This window comes from Candidozyma pseudohaemuli (genome assembly GCF_003013735.1).
Source record: "Candidozyma pseudohaemuli strain B12108 chromosome Unknown scaffold00001, whole genome shotgun sequence".
NCBI classification, from domain to species: Eukaryota; Fungi; Ascomycota; class Pichiomycetes; order Serinales; family Metschnikowiaceae; genus Candidozyma; species Candidozyma pseudohaemuli.
In genome coordinates this window covers 990,018-1,005,786 of record NW_020194435.1, presented here as the reverse complement: position 1 = coordinate 1,005,786, position 15,769 = coordinate 990,018, and the positions used below count along the sequence as shown (strand labels likewise).

Below are 15,769 nucleotides of genomic sequence, written 5' to 3'. Positions count from 1 at the left end.
GGTCCCCTGCATGAACAAGCAAAAAGCTGAGACCGAAAAAAACGTCTGAAAAATATATAACCGAACAAGAAGACCATAGAAGATCATGTCTGACCATACGAGAGATCCTTGCCCGATCGTGATCGTTAGTGATTTTGGAGGTGCCTTTGCTATGGGTGCCTTCGGTGGTTTGATCTGGCACGGTATCAAGGGTTTCCGTAACTCTCCATACGGAGAAAGAGCATACGGAGCCTTTGCCGCCAGTAGGACCAGAGCACCCGTTGTCGGAGGTAACTTCGGTGTATGGGGAGGCCTTTTCTCCACATTCGACTGTGCCGTCAAAGGTGCCAGAAAGAAGGAAGATGCATGGAACGCCATCATTGCTGGTTTCTTCACCGGTGGTGCTTTGGCCATCAGAGGAGGCTGGAAGGCCACGAGGAACTCTGCCATCACTTGTGCCTGTTTCTTGGGTATCATCGAAGGTGCTGGTATGATGTTGCAAAGGGCTTTTGCGCAGCCCAACATAGCGCCCAACTATGGCGAGGAGCCCATGGCTGCTTGAGGGATAATGACAAGTTAATGACCGGGCCAGACAAGCTGGAATCTTGTACATACAATAAAAGTATAAAGAGAAGATTGTAGGGAGGGGTTGTGTTGAGTGTTGGCAGGTTCATTTGGAATGTGGCGATATTCGATTATGATGGTTCGTGACCACCGCAAAAGGTCTAAGGAACTGGAACTGCCAAAGAAGAGTACCGAGGGGTGAATGAGGACTTTCAGAGTGATGACGACGTGACAGCTTTAACCACCAAGCTGCAGAGATCTAGTGATCATGATGGGTCTAAATTAGAGCACATCTATGGTTCATAAGCACACTCCGTCGTGAGACCTTGTCATTATTGGCACCTGGACACCCATCAAAGAAGATGAGGCTTACATCAAAAAATAAGCTTCGGAAGCCGTTTTATGACCACATCAGTGGGCAACTCTAACGGAAGGATTGGCAAAGCGCATATTGAGAGCATCACCCATGGCACATAATAAATATCGGCAACTTCCGTTGTATTTATACCTGCTGGGAGACACTCAGATGAAACTGCTGGCTTGATTTGGAAAGTGAAATATCAGCGCCAATCTCTCAAAAGTCGATCTCTATCTCATATGAAATCACCTAACAAGGAGCTCCGTATGCGGCGTCGGCTATCGGCCCCTGAGCAAACCTACAAGATGATTTTTTTCAAAGTAACGTCCAAATCACGCATACGCAAGAATTATTCACTCTCAATCTCCTAGCCCCTCACAGTAGCCCGCACCCCTCCTGATCCATTGGGATCTTTATACTATGCACTGGCGCTTTTCTGGATCTGGATGTACCTCTCCACATCCGGAAAGCGGCTTCACCTGAGGCATGCGGATGAGACAACGGAGAAAATCGGAGTTTGGTTGCAAGGAAAAATTGAAGAGAATTTCCCAAAAAAAACTCGTGCCTTCTGAAATTGTCCTTCCGCCTGAAGAGCAGATTACAGGCGTGGATTGGGGCCATTGTCCCCTTCCTGCACGATTCGCCCACTCGGGAAACACCAGACCAGACTATCAACCTCACGCCTATGCACTACGCTCCATACTGCCTCCACCAGTCCAGCATTCCAACCTCTGGACTCCCCAACAAGGCAGAGACCTCCGGCACCTCAATATACTCATTCAGCCCACCTCAAAATTGAATCAAAATTACCTAGTGTTGAATAGGCCCTCCTATGTCCTTCAATTTCCCGAACCACAGGCAAGCGTCCCAGGATCCGTGGCCGTCCAGTGGCGATACCTTCAGACCCCAGAACATGAACGCGTCGTTGGGTCTGACTTCTAATGCAAGCTCGTCATTGGGTCCTGACTCGGAGCAGCCGCCCGGCTTCAGGAACCCTTGGTACTCCCCTAATCAGCAAATGGCCCCACAGTTGGGCGGACCTCCCATGGGCACCTCCATGAACCACCTGCCCCAGCAGCTGCCTCAGCTCTCGTTGCTTCAACAGAAGAAGCAGCCGTCGTTTGCAAATCAGCTCCAAACAACGTATGAGAATGCTGCGCTGCAACAGAACTCTCAGCAGCCTGTTTTCTACCCTCCCCTGAGGGCAGACAATCCGTTCAACCATTACTATACGAACCAGGAAGTGCTGCTTCATCATATGCCAGATAGACGAATGTCGGCGGCGGTAGACGGGCCGTTGTACAATCCGTACGGAAATGCCATGAACCTTCAGCAAAACGCCTCCGCTGCTAATGCACACCTTTATCCGCCCAACACAGGCCAGGGGTCGCTTCCGTTTGCCCCATCGATGCCTTATAACTCGGCTCGTCGTTCGTCGGTGGCTGCAGGTGCCAATTCTTACCAGCGGACACCTCTCCATTCTCGGTACTTCAACGGTGCCAACGCTCCACCGTCAGCTTCATTTTTGGGCGCACAACCTCCTGTCACAGTGAAGATGACTCCCAAGATTCTGAAGGTCCGATCAAAGAGTGATCTCAAGCCGAAGGTTCATCATCAACCAAAATACAGAAGACGCTCGATCAACTCCATCCACATATCTCCAGTGAATGCGCTCTCAGTATACTTGACGGAGTCTTATTCCATGTGTCAGCCTCAGAAGTTCCGTTACTCCAAGACTTCAAACCCAAAGCGAGTGCTTACGAAGCCGCTGGAGCCAAAGTTCAACAATGGCTACGATAATGTCGATTCTGACTACATCTTATATGTGAACGACATGTTGGGTACTGAAGAGGGTAGAAAATACGTGGTTCTTGACATCCTTGGGTCTGGCACCTTCGGTCAAGTTGTGAAGTGCCAGAATCTTAACAATCAGTCGGTAGTCGCTGTCAAGGTCATTAAGTCGAAACCGGCTTATCTCAACCAGTCACTCTCGGAGGTTAAGCTACTAGAGTTTCTCAATCAGAACAGCTCAAGCAGTACATTTATCTCGCTTCTTGATACCTTCATGCATAAGGAGCACCTCTGTTTGGTGTTTGAGATTTTGGCTTCCAATCTATATGAGCTCATCAAGCAAAATCAATTCAATGGGCTCAATATGAAGTTGGTGAAGTCATTTACTAAGCAATTGCTTGAGGCTTGTGCACAATTGAAGAACCTACAAATTATACATTGCGACCTCAAGCCAGAAAACATTTTATTATGCCAACCCGACAAACCAGACATAAAAGTGATCGATTTTGGAAGTGCATGTTTTACCAGACAGACAATTTATTCATACATTCAGCTGAGGTTTTATAGATCTCCAGAAGTCATATTGGGTCTACCTTACACTGAATCGATAGATATGTGGTCACTCGGCTGCATTGTCGGTGAGCTATTCCTCGGGCTACCCATGTTCCCAGGAGCATCCGAGTACAATCAAATTTTCAAGATTACAGACATGCTTGGTAACCCTCCTAGACACATGATCGAGGTGGGTCGTAATGCCATGAACTATTTCGAAAAGTGCCCTTCTTCGGATGCGAGCGGAAAGCCTAGCTACCGTCTCAAATCACACGAAGACTATCTTGAATTTTTAAGGCAAACAAAGGGCAAAGACGAAGTACGCAGAGCGGAACAACCAAACAAGGAATATTTCAACGACCGTTTGTTGAAGGACATCATTCTCAATTACAAGATGCCTTCCCGCAAGATGACCCAAATGATGATAGATAGGGAGATGCATGATAGACATTTGCTAGTTGACTTTTTAGCAAAAGTCCTAAATTTCAATCCGCTTGAGCGGTTGACTCCGCAAGAGGCATTAAAGCATCCGTTTGTGAGCGAATCCACGCCTGCCGCACACAAGACTCCGCTTGACTCGCCCAATCCGGCGGCAATGGCATAGCCAATAGCGGCTTTGAAACATTGTTCTGATATTTACGATCATAATCATTGATGCATTATCATATTGGCTGCAAAATGTAGATAGTAGACTCGTGTCGTGCGCGCGCAAAAAAACTGATATAGACGTGAAAAGTCTCACGAAACAAATAACCAACGACTGTCAAAATAGCGTTGGTTGAAGCTACTCAAGAAGTACCTAGCCCAATCTCCAATCATGAACGTCAGTACTAGTGCTCTCGGAGTCCGCAGGAGAAAGCCAAGAAGTCAGAATATTGACGATGAAGAAAATGCATCTTTGTTAAAACTAGGGCCAGAATTCCAACTCACACAAATAACCAACTCCGGAGAGCAGGAACAGCTCATAGCGCTAAATTTATCTGAAGCCAGACTTTTGATAAGAGCTGCATTGAAGGAGAGAAAAAGCAAACAGGAAGCTAGACAGTTCGAGGAAGATGATGAAGAGAATGAAAGAGAAGACGAAATAGCCAACATAGAATTAGCGGGACCAAATTCAAATGAGGTGACTCACAAAACTTTGAACTACCTTTCAACGTTCAGCAGATTCAAGAACTCCTTCTCCACTGAAACTGTGGAAAAGCTTTTGAACGATTTCAACAGTCAAGCCACCGAGCCACTACACCCATTTGAGTTGGCACAGTTGGGTAATTTGGAGTGTGAGGATGCCGAGGAGGCCAAGTCTTTGATTCCCAGCTTGGCTAACAAAGTATCCGATGTTCAGCTCAAGACTCTCTTGACTGAATTGAGAAAATACCAGACATTATCGTAATGCCTGTGATCAAGCAAAGGTTTAAAATAAGCATCAACGGAATCTGTTTCTGTAACAATAGTAATAACGACATTGACTTGTTGTAGAAGTATATTGTCTGGCTCTTGATAAGTATGCGACTAGTTCATCGCGCTCGATGTAGGAATATCAACTAAAACCAACCATGGACTCAGATGACGATGACTTGTACGATGAGTTTGGCAATTTCATAGGAGATGCCAATGACTCAGATTCTGGTTCATCTGCCTCAGAGCTTGATGATCCTGCTGAATATGAAGAAATAGAAGAGGATGTCATTGAGGAGAGTGAGGAACCCACAGAGCAGGCATTAGTTCAGAAAGAGTTTGACCTGCGTTTTGCAGGAGCCGAGACGGTCGTTATAGATCCAAATCAAGTGCCGGAGGAGCTGCCTGTCATCCAGCCAGTCCTGCAAAATAAGCTACATGTTGAGTTCAAGGCTGAGACCGAAGAGGACCTACCGACTACAACATACTCACGAGAGTATATGCTACAACTTGCCAATGACCTCCCAGAAAGAATAAGAAACGTTGCTGTGGTGGGCAATTTGCACTCCGGCAAAACAAGCTTAATAGATGCGCTTGTACAAGAAACCCATCCAGAGGTGACAAATACCAAGAGAAACCTCCAAGAATTCAAACCATTACGGTACTTGGACACTCATGTGCTTGAACGCAAACGTGGAATGTCAATTTTTGCACACCCGATGACTCTCTTATTGTCAGATTTAGACGACAAATCGTATGTTGTCAACTTCCTAGATTGCCCGGGCCACCCTGACTTCGATGAAGAAGTGCAAACTATGCTAGATGCTGCAGAAGGAGCTCTTTTGGTAATTGACATAGTGGAAGGGCTTACTAAGCGCGATAAGCGTTATATCACTTCTCTCGTCAAACGAGACTTACCCATAGTGGTCGTCTTCAATAAAATCGACCGTCTTATCATAGAGCAGCGTTTGCAACTTTCAGACTTCTATTTGAAAATTCGCTACGTTCTAGATGACATCAACGCTTGCATATACCATAATGAGTTTGCCCTGACCTATTCCCAGAAAAAACTTATCAGTCCTTTGGAGGACAATGTCATATTCTCATCGAACAACTTCCGTCTTTCATTTACCCTTAAGTCTTTCAGTGACAGGTATGCTAATGAGCTAGCTTCTTTTAGTATCCCCAACTTGGAGAAGTTTTACGCTCTCCTTTGGGGTGACATATATTACATTGAGAAGACTCGAAAGTTCACCAAGGACAAAAGAGCCGGGAAACGAACTTTCGAACACTTCATATTAGAGCCTATCTATAAGCTCATCACATATTCGATTACCACCGATAGAAAAAGCAAGGATCTTCCCAAGCTTTTGTGGGAAAATTTCGGACTAAATCTTCCGAAGTCTTACTTTGAGAAAGATCCACAAGAAATTTTGCGATTGGTACTTTCCGAAACCTTCGGCTCATCCAAGGGGCTAGTTAGTCTGATCGCAAGAAGCTTGCCACAGCCCTCGCTGTCTCATCCGCGTTTTCCAAATCTTTCGAATATACCCGACAACCTGGTTGTTGCAGAAGTCATCAAAATCTCCTCCTCTGCAAACTACAAGTCTCAAAGTGCTCTCGTGAAAATTATTAAAGGCACTTTAAAGACAGGAGATAAGCTCAAGGTGGTCAGTGGTAGCACCTTGGAGAACGATGCTAAATCACTTATCGCAAAGAACCTCCTGATTCCAGCTGGTCGATACAAGGTGAGAACAAGTGACGTCAATGCGGGTATGTTAACGTATGTGTCCATCGATGAGTATGATGTGTCAAAAACTGCCTCCCTTTTTGGTGATGGTGTTAAATCCAATTTGTTGCAACCGTTTCATCGAAACAGTTCACAAGAGAGGTCTGTTTTCAAAGTTGCAGTGGAGCCCGAGAAACCTACAGATTTGCCAAGGCTTGTCGAAGGTCTTCGAAATTTAAGTGAAATATATGGTGCAGCCGTTGTGAAACTTGAAGATAGTGGTGAGCATGTTGTTCTCGCTCCTGGTGAGCTCTATTTGGACTGCTTTTTCCACGATCTCAGAAACTATTCCGAGGACTATCTTTCCATAAAAATCAGTGATCCAATGGTAAAGTTTAGTGAGACGTGCTCTGAGCGTTCTGCCACTAAGCTCGCGACCTATGGGTCCTCCAAAAAGACTCATATTTCCATCACAGCCGAGCCAATGAATGATAAAAATTTCAGCTCAGCGGTACAAAAGGGCCTTATAGATCCATCAGAGTCACAACGAAGCCTAGCTAAGACGCTCAGAAACGACTATGGCTGGGATGCATTAGCTGCAAGATCCTTGTGGGCTTTCGGACCACACGATAAGCAAATGCCCTCAGTTCTCCTTGATGATACCTTTGATGGAGAGACTGACAAGGAGCTTCTAAAAAACAACCAGGAGTCAATTAGCAAAGGTTTCCAATTTGGTATCGAGGAGGGTCCGTTATGTGATGAGCCCATTAGAAACACCAAATTCAAGATCCTTGATGCGGTTCTAGCCAGCTCGGGTGTTCGAACCCATGGAGCACAAACAATCACAATGACAAGAAATGCAATTCATACCGGTTTGCTTACGGCAGCCCCTCGCCTCCTCGAACCTGTTTACCGTGTGAACATCATTTGCACCACCCGCAGTTTGCAAGCGGCTCAAGTTATCTTGGACAAAAGAAGAGGGTGGGTTGTATCTGAAACTCCAATTCCAGCAACCCAACTATACGAATTAGAAGGGTTTGTTCCAGTTCTAGATGCCGTCGGGCTAGATACTGACATGAGACTCCAAACGCAAGGTCAAGCAATGTGTTTAGTTGAGTTTGATAGATGGAAGACGGTTCCTGGTGACCCGCTTGACAAGACGGTACCTTTACCATCACTCAAGCCAGTCCCAAGAGAGTCAATGGCAAGAGATTTCGTCATGAAAACGAGGAAACGGAAGGGTTTAAGTGGAGAGCCAAACTTGCAAAAGTACATTGATCCAAGCTTATATTCTCGCTTAAGAGAAAGCGGCATCATTGACTGAGGTTACTATATAATGTCTTACCTGAGACATTTTCATATCAATCGATATGTGTATAGGTCTCAATCTTTATAGCATAGCATCAAATTAAATTAAAAGTAAAAAAAGAAAAAAAAAAAAAAAAAAAAAGTCAAATGGAGCAACTTATGACTCCATAGAATGCCGCAATTGCTTCACGTTTCTTTCCTCATCCATAGACACGGAGCGTTTGCGTCCCACCTCTCGAGAAAGTCTATCAAGGATTGTCACTGGGCTCTCGTCAAGACTGAGGGTTAGTGTGAGTGGAGTTTCATCTTTGTTTCTTTTCATGACGTAACTTTGCGTGGTTAGTAGCACCTCCGCAAGATCGAGATCAGAAATACGATGATCCCCTAGCGTAACCGTCAATACATTGTCAAACGATACAGTTAAAAGATCGTCATCGTTTAGTGGCCTCAAATCTTCAAACACATCACTTTGGCGTAGGGCGTCGAGGAAGTCGAAGAGCAGCCAAGATTCGATTTGCTCTCTCTCAAAAAGCCATTGAAGGTGAGGAAACTCGGCCGCATCTTCAGATTCAGCGACCAAGAGATACTTAGCTTCGCCCGCCTCGACGATAATAGGACTTTGAAGGGATAGGGCCCGATCGTGTGTACTGGGCGATCCATTGACCTCTTTCGTAAGAGCTTCGGTTTCCTCAAGATTTTCGATCTCGTCTTCACTGTCAATTTCGACCACCGATATCTGCCTTGAGCCGATTAGTTCAACGTCTTCGTAATCATCATTGTCGTTGTCGTTGTCATTGTCGTCATGGGCGTCATCTTCATACCCTTCTTGGTCCTTGTCATGCTCTTCTTGGTCCTCATCATAAATTTCGCCCTCAAGCGGGGTGTGATTCCATGCTTCCTCCTGCTGTTCCTCTTCTGCATTGGATAAGTATTCGATTTCCTCGCCAAGCTCGCCAGTTTCATCGAACGATCTTTCTTGAGTTCCGTTCTCTTCTTCTTCTGCCTTATTTTCAACATCTAGATTAAAGCGCTTTAACTCTGGAGGATCAATTGCTTTCTGTATCTCATCTTGCTTCAAAATGTCATTAATATCACCAGATTCTGCTGTCTCGATGGCAGATTCATTTCCACTCGCTTCTATTTTGCTAATGTTTGGTGTGCTATTGCTCAGCACGTCACCCTCATCTAAATCACTCAATAACCCTGTGGACTCTTCAAAATTGCTCATGATAGCAGACTTACCTACCTGGAATGTTAGATCAACGTGTCAAGTATACTTACTATTGAAAAAGATGTTATGTGTATGTAATTGCAGGTGTGAGATACGCGGGGCGCGAAATGAAGTTTGTCTTTTGTATGAAACTAATATTACACTAAGAAGAAGAGTGCGGCATTCCGAGAAAGATTCAGGTGCTCACCTCTTCTGAACTCATCATTTTCGGAAATAACAATGCTTACGCAAATTTCCGCTATGGTACCCAAACCTTAAAGGATTGAGGCGTCTTTATAGACAAAGGCTTGACCGTAGATTCAGCCGCCTGTGCCTTTTCGTCACTTTCTTCAGACTTACTTTGCGACTCAGTCTTCGAGTCTTTCTCCTCAAAGGCCAGTATCGTAGGCTTATAAAGCAATGATTGGGCTTCCTTGAGGATTCCCTCAATGTTTTGTGCCTTGTCTTCTGCCACCGAGCCTTCCTCTGCTTTCGAAGACTTGAGAAGCTCGAGCGCCTCATTTAGCTTCTTGGAGATGTTGACCGTAGATCTTGTCAACGCAAGCCTGTCGCAGAATATTTCACTTTGAAGACGTGACAAATTTGATCTTTCTCTCTGGAAAATCCTTTCGAGCTCATTAACCTTGTTCATTTTAACGTCGAGTTTCGTGAGCTCATTGTTCAATATGCTTGATGTCAAGCGCTGCATCTCCCTCTCCTCATAGTTGGCAAATAAATGACTGCGACCACCTACGGCACCCAAGACACCGGTGGCGGCATCTTTGATATTGTCGCTCGATTCAGACGCTTCGAAAGTTTGCTTCAAGTCGTCGCCGAGGGATGGGTCAACCGAGTCAATGTTTGCAGAGCCATTGGACTCTGAGCTCTCCTTTTTGTCTTCGGCCTCCGATTTAATGGCTTGTGCCTTTTCGACTCTTTCGAAAAACTTCTGATCCAACAAGTCCGAAGCACGTTTCGTAGCAGCTTTCACGACATCGGCGTCGACGAGATTTGTCATGAAGACAAGATTGCCAATGATTGGATTGTCAATGGACGAGACGGGGAAGTTCGCGGCATATTTAATTATGCTTTCGTCTTTCGTGTCGAGTGCGTTGTACCGATCTTCCAAAGGCATACCGAGGAATTTTAGGATACATTCTTGAGGTGTCTTGTCATTGCCAACTCTCTTCGCAATTTTATACCAGTCATTCCTGTCCTCTTTTATTCCAAGAACAAGCAGCGAAAGCTCTTCCGTGGTCCATTTGTCGTCAACCGCGTCTTCAATCTTGCGCTTTTTCAGTGCTGGTTCATCATCTAGTCCCAAGCCATCAGTAAGGATATCATTAGTGTGATCCGATGAGCCATTGAGTGTTTGGTCAGATGCAAGAAGAGCTTTTAGCTTTCCAGCATTCACGTTTTCTGGATTCACCTTATAAGTATCGAATGGGAACAAACCTCTGGGGGTGTCGTATTGTACATGAAAGTCGCCAGTGTATGGTAATCCAACCAGGGATCCGTTAGGCAATTTCTCTAAAGCGTAAGCGGGTTTGAGCTGAGGGTTCACTTGGTAGTTTATGAGGCCCCATTTGGTGAGGAAGCGGTGAACACGCATCAAGGTACCCACATCGCCAACCAAGTTTCGGCGACAGGACGTCAATGTCAAGTACTCATTAGGGTTTAACCTGTAAACGTTGATCATGAAGTTTCTGTAGTTGGCGTAGATCTTAGGGGACTTGGAGGGATGCGACGTGTTGAAGAATTCAGGCAACGAGTCACGCTCAATTTGGTGAATCTTCTTCATATTGAACCATGATGCGTAGGAGGGGATTATTATGGCGTGGGTTTGGCGAATGCGAGACTTGTCGTCAGTGTCCAAGTGGCGAGAGTCGCCCAACTTCTCAAACACGTCTTCCTCAAGCTCTGAGTCACTTTCATGCTTCTCTACTGTCGCAACGGGCTCTTGCTTGATTTCTGGCTCGTCGTCTTCTATGCGAGGAGCATTTTTTCGACTCTCCTTCTCGCCTTCAGTCGTAACAGGCTTCTCAGCTTCGCTTTCGGTCTTTTCGACCGCTGGAGAAGCAGCTGATTCAGGCTCGGCCTTCTCGGCTTCTTTATCGGTTTCGCCAGACTCCTGGTCCTTGGCTTCCACGTTGAGATCCACGTCCATGTCTAGGTTTGTGTTTGTATCCGCGCCATTCTCCTCCTTTTTATCATCATCAGCCTTTGTCTCCTCATTGACAGGCTCATCTTGTTGTAGCTTCTCGTCGTCCTTGTCCATGTCCATATCGAAAAACTCGTTGGGCTCGGAGGTCATGTTGTGCAAGCCGTCGTCCAAATTGTCATCCAAGGCCGGGTCCAACATCGGGTCCAAAGAAGGATCCAAGTTGTCGTTGTCGAGGGAATCGATGTTGCCGATGTCACCTTGCAATTCTTCGTTGGGCTTTTCTGAAGGTAGCGGTGTTTTTTCTGAGTCGGACATGGTGGTGATTAGGGTCAAGGAACGTGTGGACAAACAAACAAATACGGCGGCGCCTTTCGGTCGGCGTGGTGTGCCAGTGGTGATACGTTAATAAAAGCGGGTATTGGTTCAGGCGAGTGCAACCAATTTGATTGTTCTCTGGATGTTTGCGCTCTAGAGGTGTAGCTCGTGGGAGTTGAGTCTGGGAAACGGGGGTCGTGCGGACCCCATACTTCAGCCTGAGGGAGCCAGCCAGGTGTAAGAGGAAAGAAAGAAAAGAGGATACAAGAAGTGAAAAGAACAGGGAAACGGGACTTTTAAAAGGCCCGGCTGCATGGTCCTGAAGCAGGAGAAAGAGAATGGGGTAGACCGGCTGCGAATATGTAAAATAGGCAAAGAAACGACAATTACGAGTCGGGTGCGTGGGCAAGAAAACACAAATGCAGTTGAGCCCCAGTGCTAAAGCCACCGTGCCGAGTGCCAGGGAAGCCAAACTTTAATAGGCTAGCAAATTTGCTGGTTGTTTTATTTTCCCTAATATATTTGGAAAACCTCCTTTGCTTTCTTTTTGGCTGCCTGGGTTATTCAGAAAAGTTTACTGAGATTCCGTCGTGGCGGGGCCTGGGGCTGGGTGCATTTGCATATCCATGGCCTTTCTGCACGGATCCTCTCTTATCTTCTCGAGGCTCGTGCAGCACGCAACAATACTAAACCGTCCTGTGGCTCAAGCCCGCAATGTCCTTGGTGTTGCTATTCTTGTTGGAATTTTTTGGGAATTATGTGTTTCTGTTGCTTGGTTCGATGAAAGCTCCTTGAAGCTGCAATACCATGAGATGGTGCGGTAGCCTGTGGAAAACGCACGGCAGTAATTAGACTACGTAATAATCGAGAAATAGGCAGGTTGGTGGAACGGGCAGAAAACCAAGCAGGTCTGGCGCCAGAACGGAAAACGGCAGCACTAAACATAGAAGGGGGTTACTTTGCCATTGTTGCTGTGTTCCTGCTTAGTGCTGGGGTCGGAGATCTTCGAACATGCTCCTTACCCAAAATTGCAACGTTCTTTGGAGGATTGTATTCTTTGCTTTTTCAGGTTCAATTAACCGATGGTGTTTCAAGCGGGTACCTGTTCTTCGTGAACCTACAGCTGCGACGATGCCCCACCAGCCCCGCTGTAGGAATGCATATCCGGTGGGAAAGTTCGAAGGGGATCCCGGCGATCTTGGGTCACTTTTCTAAACATAACTTTTTTTTAAGATATCCTTCACTGTTCTCTGTAAAGTGGGTTTCTCTGTGGGGTGGACCGTTTTATGGTGTGTCACGTGCGCGAGGCTAGGGCTCAGACCTAGGTGCTCCAAGGTGCGAAAGTGGAGTTGAGTGCACTCCCACGCAGTCGCACACTGGTAGAGGAAAAAAATTTCAAAAACTCTTTCCCACCACAACTCCATCGACACAGTTACCATGGTTCGTTACGCTGCTTCACCAGTCAACCCAGCCAAGTCGGCCTCTGCTCGTGGTGCTTACTTGAGAGTCTCTTTCAAGAACACCAGAGAGACCGCCCAGGCCATCAACGGATGGAACTTGGAGAAGGCTCAGAAATACTTGGACGATGTCTTGGACCACAAGAGAGCCATTCCTTTCAGAAGATTCAACCACTCTATCGGCAGAACCGCCCAGGGTAAGGAGTGGGGTGTCCAGAAGGCCAGATGGCCCGCCAAGTCCGTCAACTACGTCAAGGACTTGTTGCAGAACGCTCAGTCTAACGCTGAGGCCAAGGGTTTGGACGTTGCCAAGTTGAAGATCACCCACATCCAGGTGAACCAGGCTCCTAAGAACAGAAGAAGAACCTACAGAGCTCACGGTAGATCCAACGCCTACTTGTCCCACCCATCTCACATCGAACTCATTGTCTCTGAGGAGGAGGAGCAGATCGCTAAGGCCACCGACAAGGTCCAGCCAAGATTGAACTCCAGACAGAGAGGTAGATTGGCCCACTTGAAGCGTATCGGTGCTTAAGCCCCCTGTACATCTAATAAATATCACGAGGAGAATCCATGTAGATACCAGCGATATGCGATTGTAGATTGTCGATTCAAATGTGAAGCTGGTTGAGGCGTAAGTTGCTTCATGCTTAAAGAGGTCTGTGACTGCTTTCAACTGGCTTACCATTTAGCGCCAGGATACGACAGTCCGTACTGGGGCAAATTTGCACCTGTCGTCTATATCAACGACGGTAGTATTTCTCAACGACGGTAGTGTTTCTCAAACTTACAGGTCGAAATCATCTTCAAGAAACTGGTCTCGAGGTAGAGATCAAAAGTTTCTTGAGATGAGACCGTTGGTGATCTCCGGTGGTCTCGCGCCGAAATCTGATCTGGAGCATGGCACTCCAAGCACGTCTATAAGGTATATTAGTCTATAAATAAGGATAAATATTTCTGTCATGGGTATAAGTTGGTGGTGTGTTTTTCAATTAATGCTGTTGGAGCGGATCACCTTCATCCAGAGCTGAAGGTCCGACGCCGCCTGCTCTGAAAATTCAATTACACCCTCAAATAGTAGCACCAATACAAGTGCAACATTCAACACCTGCTGCGAAGCTAGGCGGGCCCAACTGAGGCCGAGTTCCAAAGACTTTTTGGCGGTATCAACGAAAAACATGTAGCGAACGAATGGGGTATGTGGGGGGATCCAAGCGGCTGCCCCATGGTTCTTATACGGGCCGGATTAATACCGGAGGTAAAGGCTGGGATGCAGCGAGAGTCCAGACTTCGTGCGCAATTGCAGCCGAGCACTCCCAGTGAAAAAAGACACAGGACGGCTGCGAAGACACAAAGTGGGAGGGAGGGAAAAAAAGCGGTTTAGCACTGACTTTTTTTTTTTTTTAGACGATGTTTATTTTGACGAAATTAGATGGTCTGGAACAACATGTGTAAAAAAAATCTAGCCATTTTCATACAAACTTTCTGCCCAGAGAGTTGTGTCGCCTGTATTGGCATGTGAAGTTCTATGCAAATCGACGCTAATTGCTGGACCGTTGTATACGGCAAGGTGCGGCTGCGGCCAGACATGGTTGTTCCGCCCCTCCTTTCGCAGCCACCCTGCTTTTTTTCGTTGCAACGGCGCTGGGAAAAATTCGGAAATTTATGCACTTGGAAGCATATGTGAATTTGGCACTCCGTGCAAAAAGTGGCTTTTCCGCTGCCTTCTAGACCGTTGCAACGAGCAAAGCAAGCTCCGTGTAACTCAAAAACAATAACACAAAGCGCCCTCGGTTAGAGCTCGAGTCAGGAGTTAGTCGGGCTCCGGGAATAATAGTACGATGTTGGCCTGCGCAGGCTGTCGTTGTTTGACACTGCCAACGGGGGGGCCTTGGCGCTACCGTGTATAGGCCTCAGGGTGGCTTTCACTTTTCGCCTCAACGACTTTCGCAGCCAATAGTGAAGATGCACTCAGCCATGACATGACCAGGACGGGTGGGTTTTTTTCTATCGGGAAGGATTCCTGCCGTTTCAGTTTTGGCGTAGCTTGAGCTTATCTTGTAAACGGCAAAGACGGTCTAGACGAATGTGACCCGGTATGCTTCTTGCGTTGCCAGGTGATAGCGGGTGACTACGTGTTTTCGTTTGGATTGTTTTCGAGTGTTTGCTGGTGGTGTTTCCTACATTGGTCGTAAGGGCATTCGAATTTGGAAGGTGTTGTTAGTTAGCGCAGAGATCTGACTGCTTGTCTCACATGTGATAGTTGCACACACACGCCAGAGGTTTTAAAATAGCCTAGTAGGGTAAATCTTTTGGAACTGACGCCTCGCCAGCTTCTATATTAATTCATCCCTTAATTTGAGGTACGGTCAACTCAGCATTCTTCTCGTTGGACCACCTCTGCCGCTGTTACCCACACCCGTGCGCCCCGAGCCATGAACAACATAAACAAAGCTTCAATAAGATATTTATCGATGTATCCTCCTTTGACGAGAAACTACCTCCCAAATGTCTTTGGTTTGCTTAGGTGGATCGAGCTGCCTGCGTAACTTTCGTGCCCCGCGTAAAGTCCAGCACGTTGCGCAGCCAATTACACCAGACCCTTTTCTCACTTTTCAAGTCACAGCGATTCTCAAACCACCTAGTATCATCAATAATGGCTGGACCTCACGCTAAGACTTACATGGGATGGTGGGGAAGCATGGGCTCCCCCAAGCAGAAGTACATCAACATGTACACTGTTTCCCCTTACGCCACCAGACCTTTGAAGGGTGCTTTGCACAACTCCATCTTCAATGTCTTCAGAAGATTCAAGAACCAGGTTCTCTTTGTCCTCATCCCAGGTGCTATCGTCTACACCATCAACTCCAAGGCCACTGAGTACAACGAGTACTTGTACACCAAGGCTGGTAGAGAGGAGTTGGAGAGAGTCAACGTCTAATGCCAC

General features: G+C 46.5%; 6 protein-coding genes across 6 annotated transcripts; 5 read left to right on the top strand and 1 right to left on the bottom strand.

The window, feature by feature from the left end:
• Window positions 1–85: 85 nt before the first annotated feature.
• Window positions 86–541, top strand: TIM17 (protein transporter; the record flags this gene model as incomplete). Its single annotated transcript, XM_024855886.1, has 1 exon — window positions 86–541. The coding sequence occupies one exon, from the start codon at window positions 86–88 to the stop codon at window positions 539–541; it is 456 nt and encodes a 151-aa protein (XP_024715485.1).
• A 1,192-nt stretch (window positions 542–1,733) lies between these two features.
• On the top strand, window positions 1,734–3,848 carry YAK1 (serine/threonine protein kinase; the record flags this gene model as incomplete). Its single annotated transcript, XM_024855885.1, has 1 exon — window positions 1,734–3,848. One exon carries the CDS (start codon window positions 1,734–1,736, stop codon window positions 3,846–3,848), a length of 2,115 nt encoding a protein of 704 aa, XP_024715484.1.
• A 213-nt stretch (window positions 3,849–4,061) lies between these two features.
• Window positions 4,062–4,634, top strand: RPB4 (DNA-directed RNA polymerase II subunit; the record flags this gene model as incomplete). Its single annotated transcript, XM_024855884.1, has 1 exon — window positions 4,062–4,634. One exon carries the CDS (start codon window positions 4,062–4,064, stop codon window positions 4,632–4,634), a length of 573 nt encoding a protein of 190 aa, XP_024715483.1.
• Window positions 4,635–4,797: 163 nt separating this feature from the next.
• SNU114 (U5 snRNP GTPase) lies at window positions 4,798–7,692 on the top strand (the record flags this gene model as incomplete). The annotated part of the gene is made up of 1 exon (XM_024855883.1): window positions 4,798–7,692. One exon carries the CDS (start codon window positions 4,798–4,800, stop codon window positions 7,690–7,692), a length of 2,895 nt encoding a protein of 964 aa, XP_024715482.1.
• Window positions 7,693–7,833: 141 nt separating this feature from the next.
• Window positions 7,834–11,365, bottom strand: C7M61_000437 (uncharacterized protein; the record flags this gene model as incomplete). Its single annotated transcript, XM_024855882.1, has 2 exons — window positions 7,834–8,922; window positions 9,161–11,365. 2 exons carry the CDS (start codon window positions 11,363–11,365, stop codon window positions 7,834–7,836), a joined length of 3,294 nt encoding a protein of 1,097 aa, XP_024715481.1.
• A 1,437-nt stretch (window positions 11,366–12,802) lies between these two features.
• Window positions 12,803–13,357, top strand: RPL17B (60S ribosomal protein uL22; the record flags this gene model as incomplete). The annotated part of the gene is made up of 1 exon (XM_024855881.1): window positions 12,803–13,357. The coding sequence occupies one exon, from the start codon at window positions 12,803–12,805 to the stop codon at window positions 13,355–13,357; it is 555 nt and encodes a 184-aa protein (XP_024715480.1).
• Between the last annotated feature and the right edge of the window lie 2,412 nt (window positions 13,358–15,769).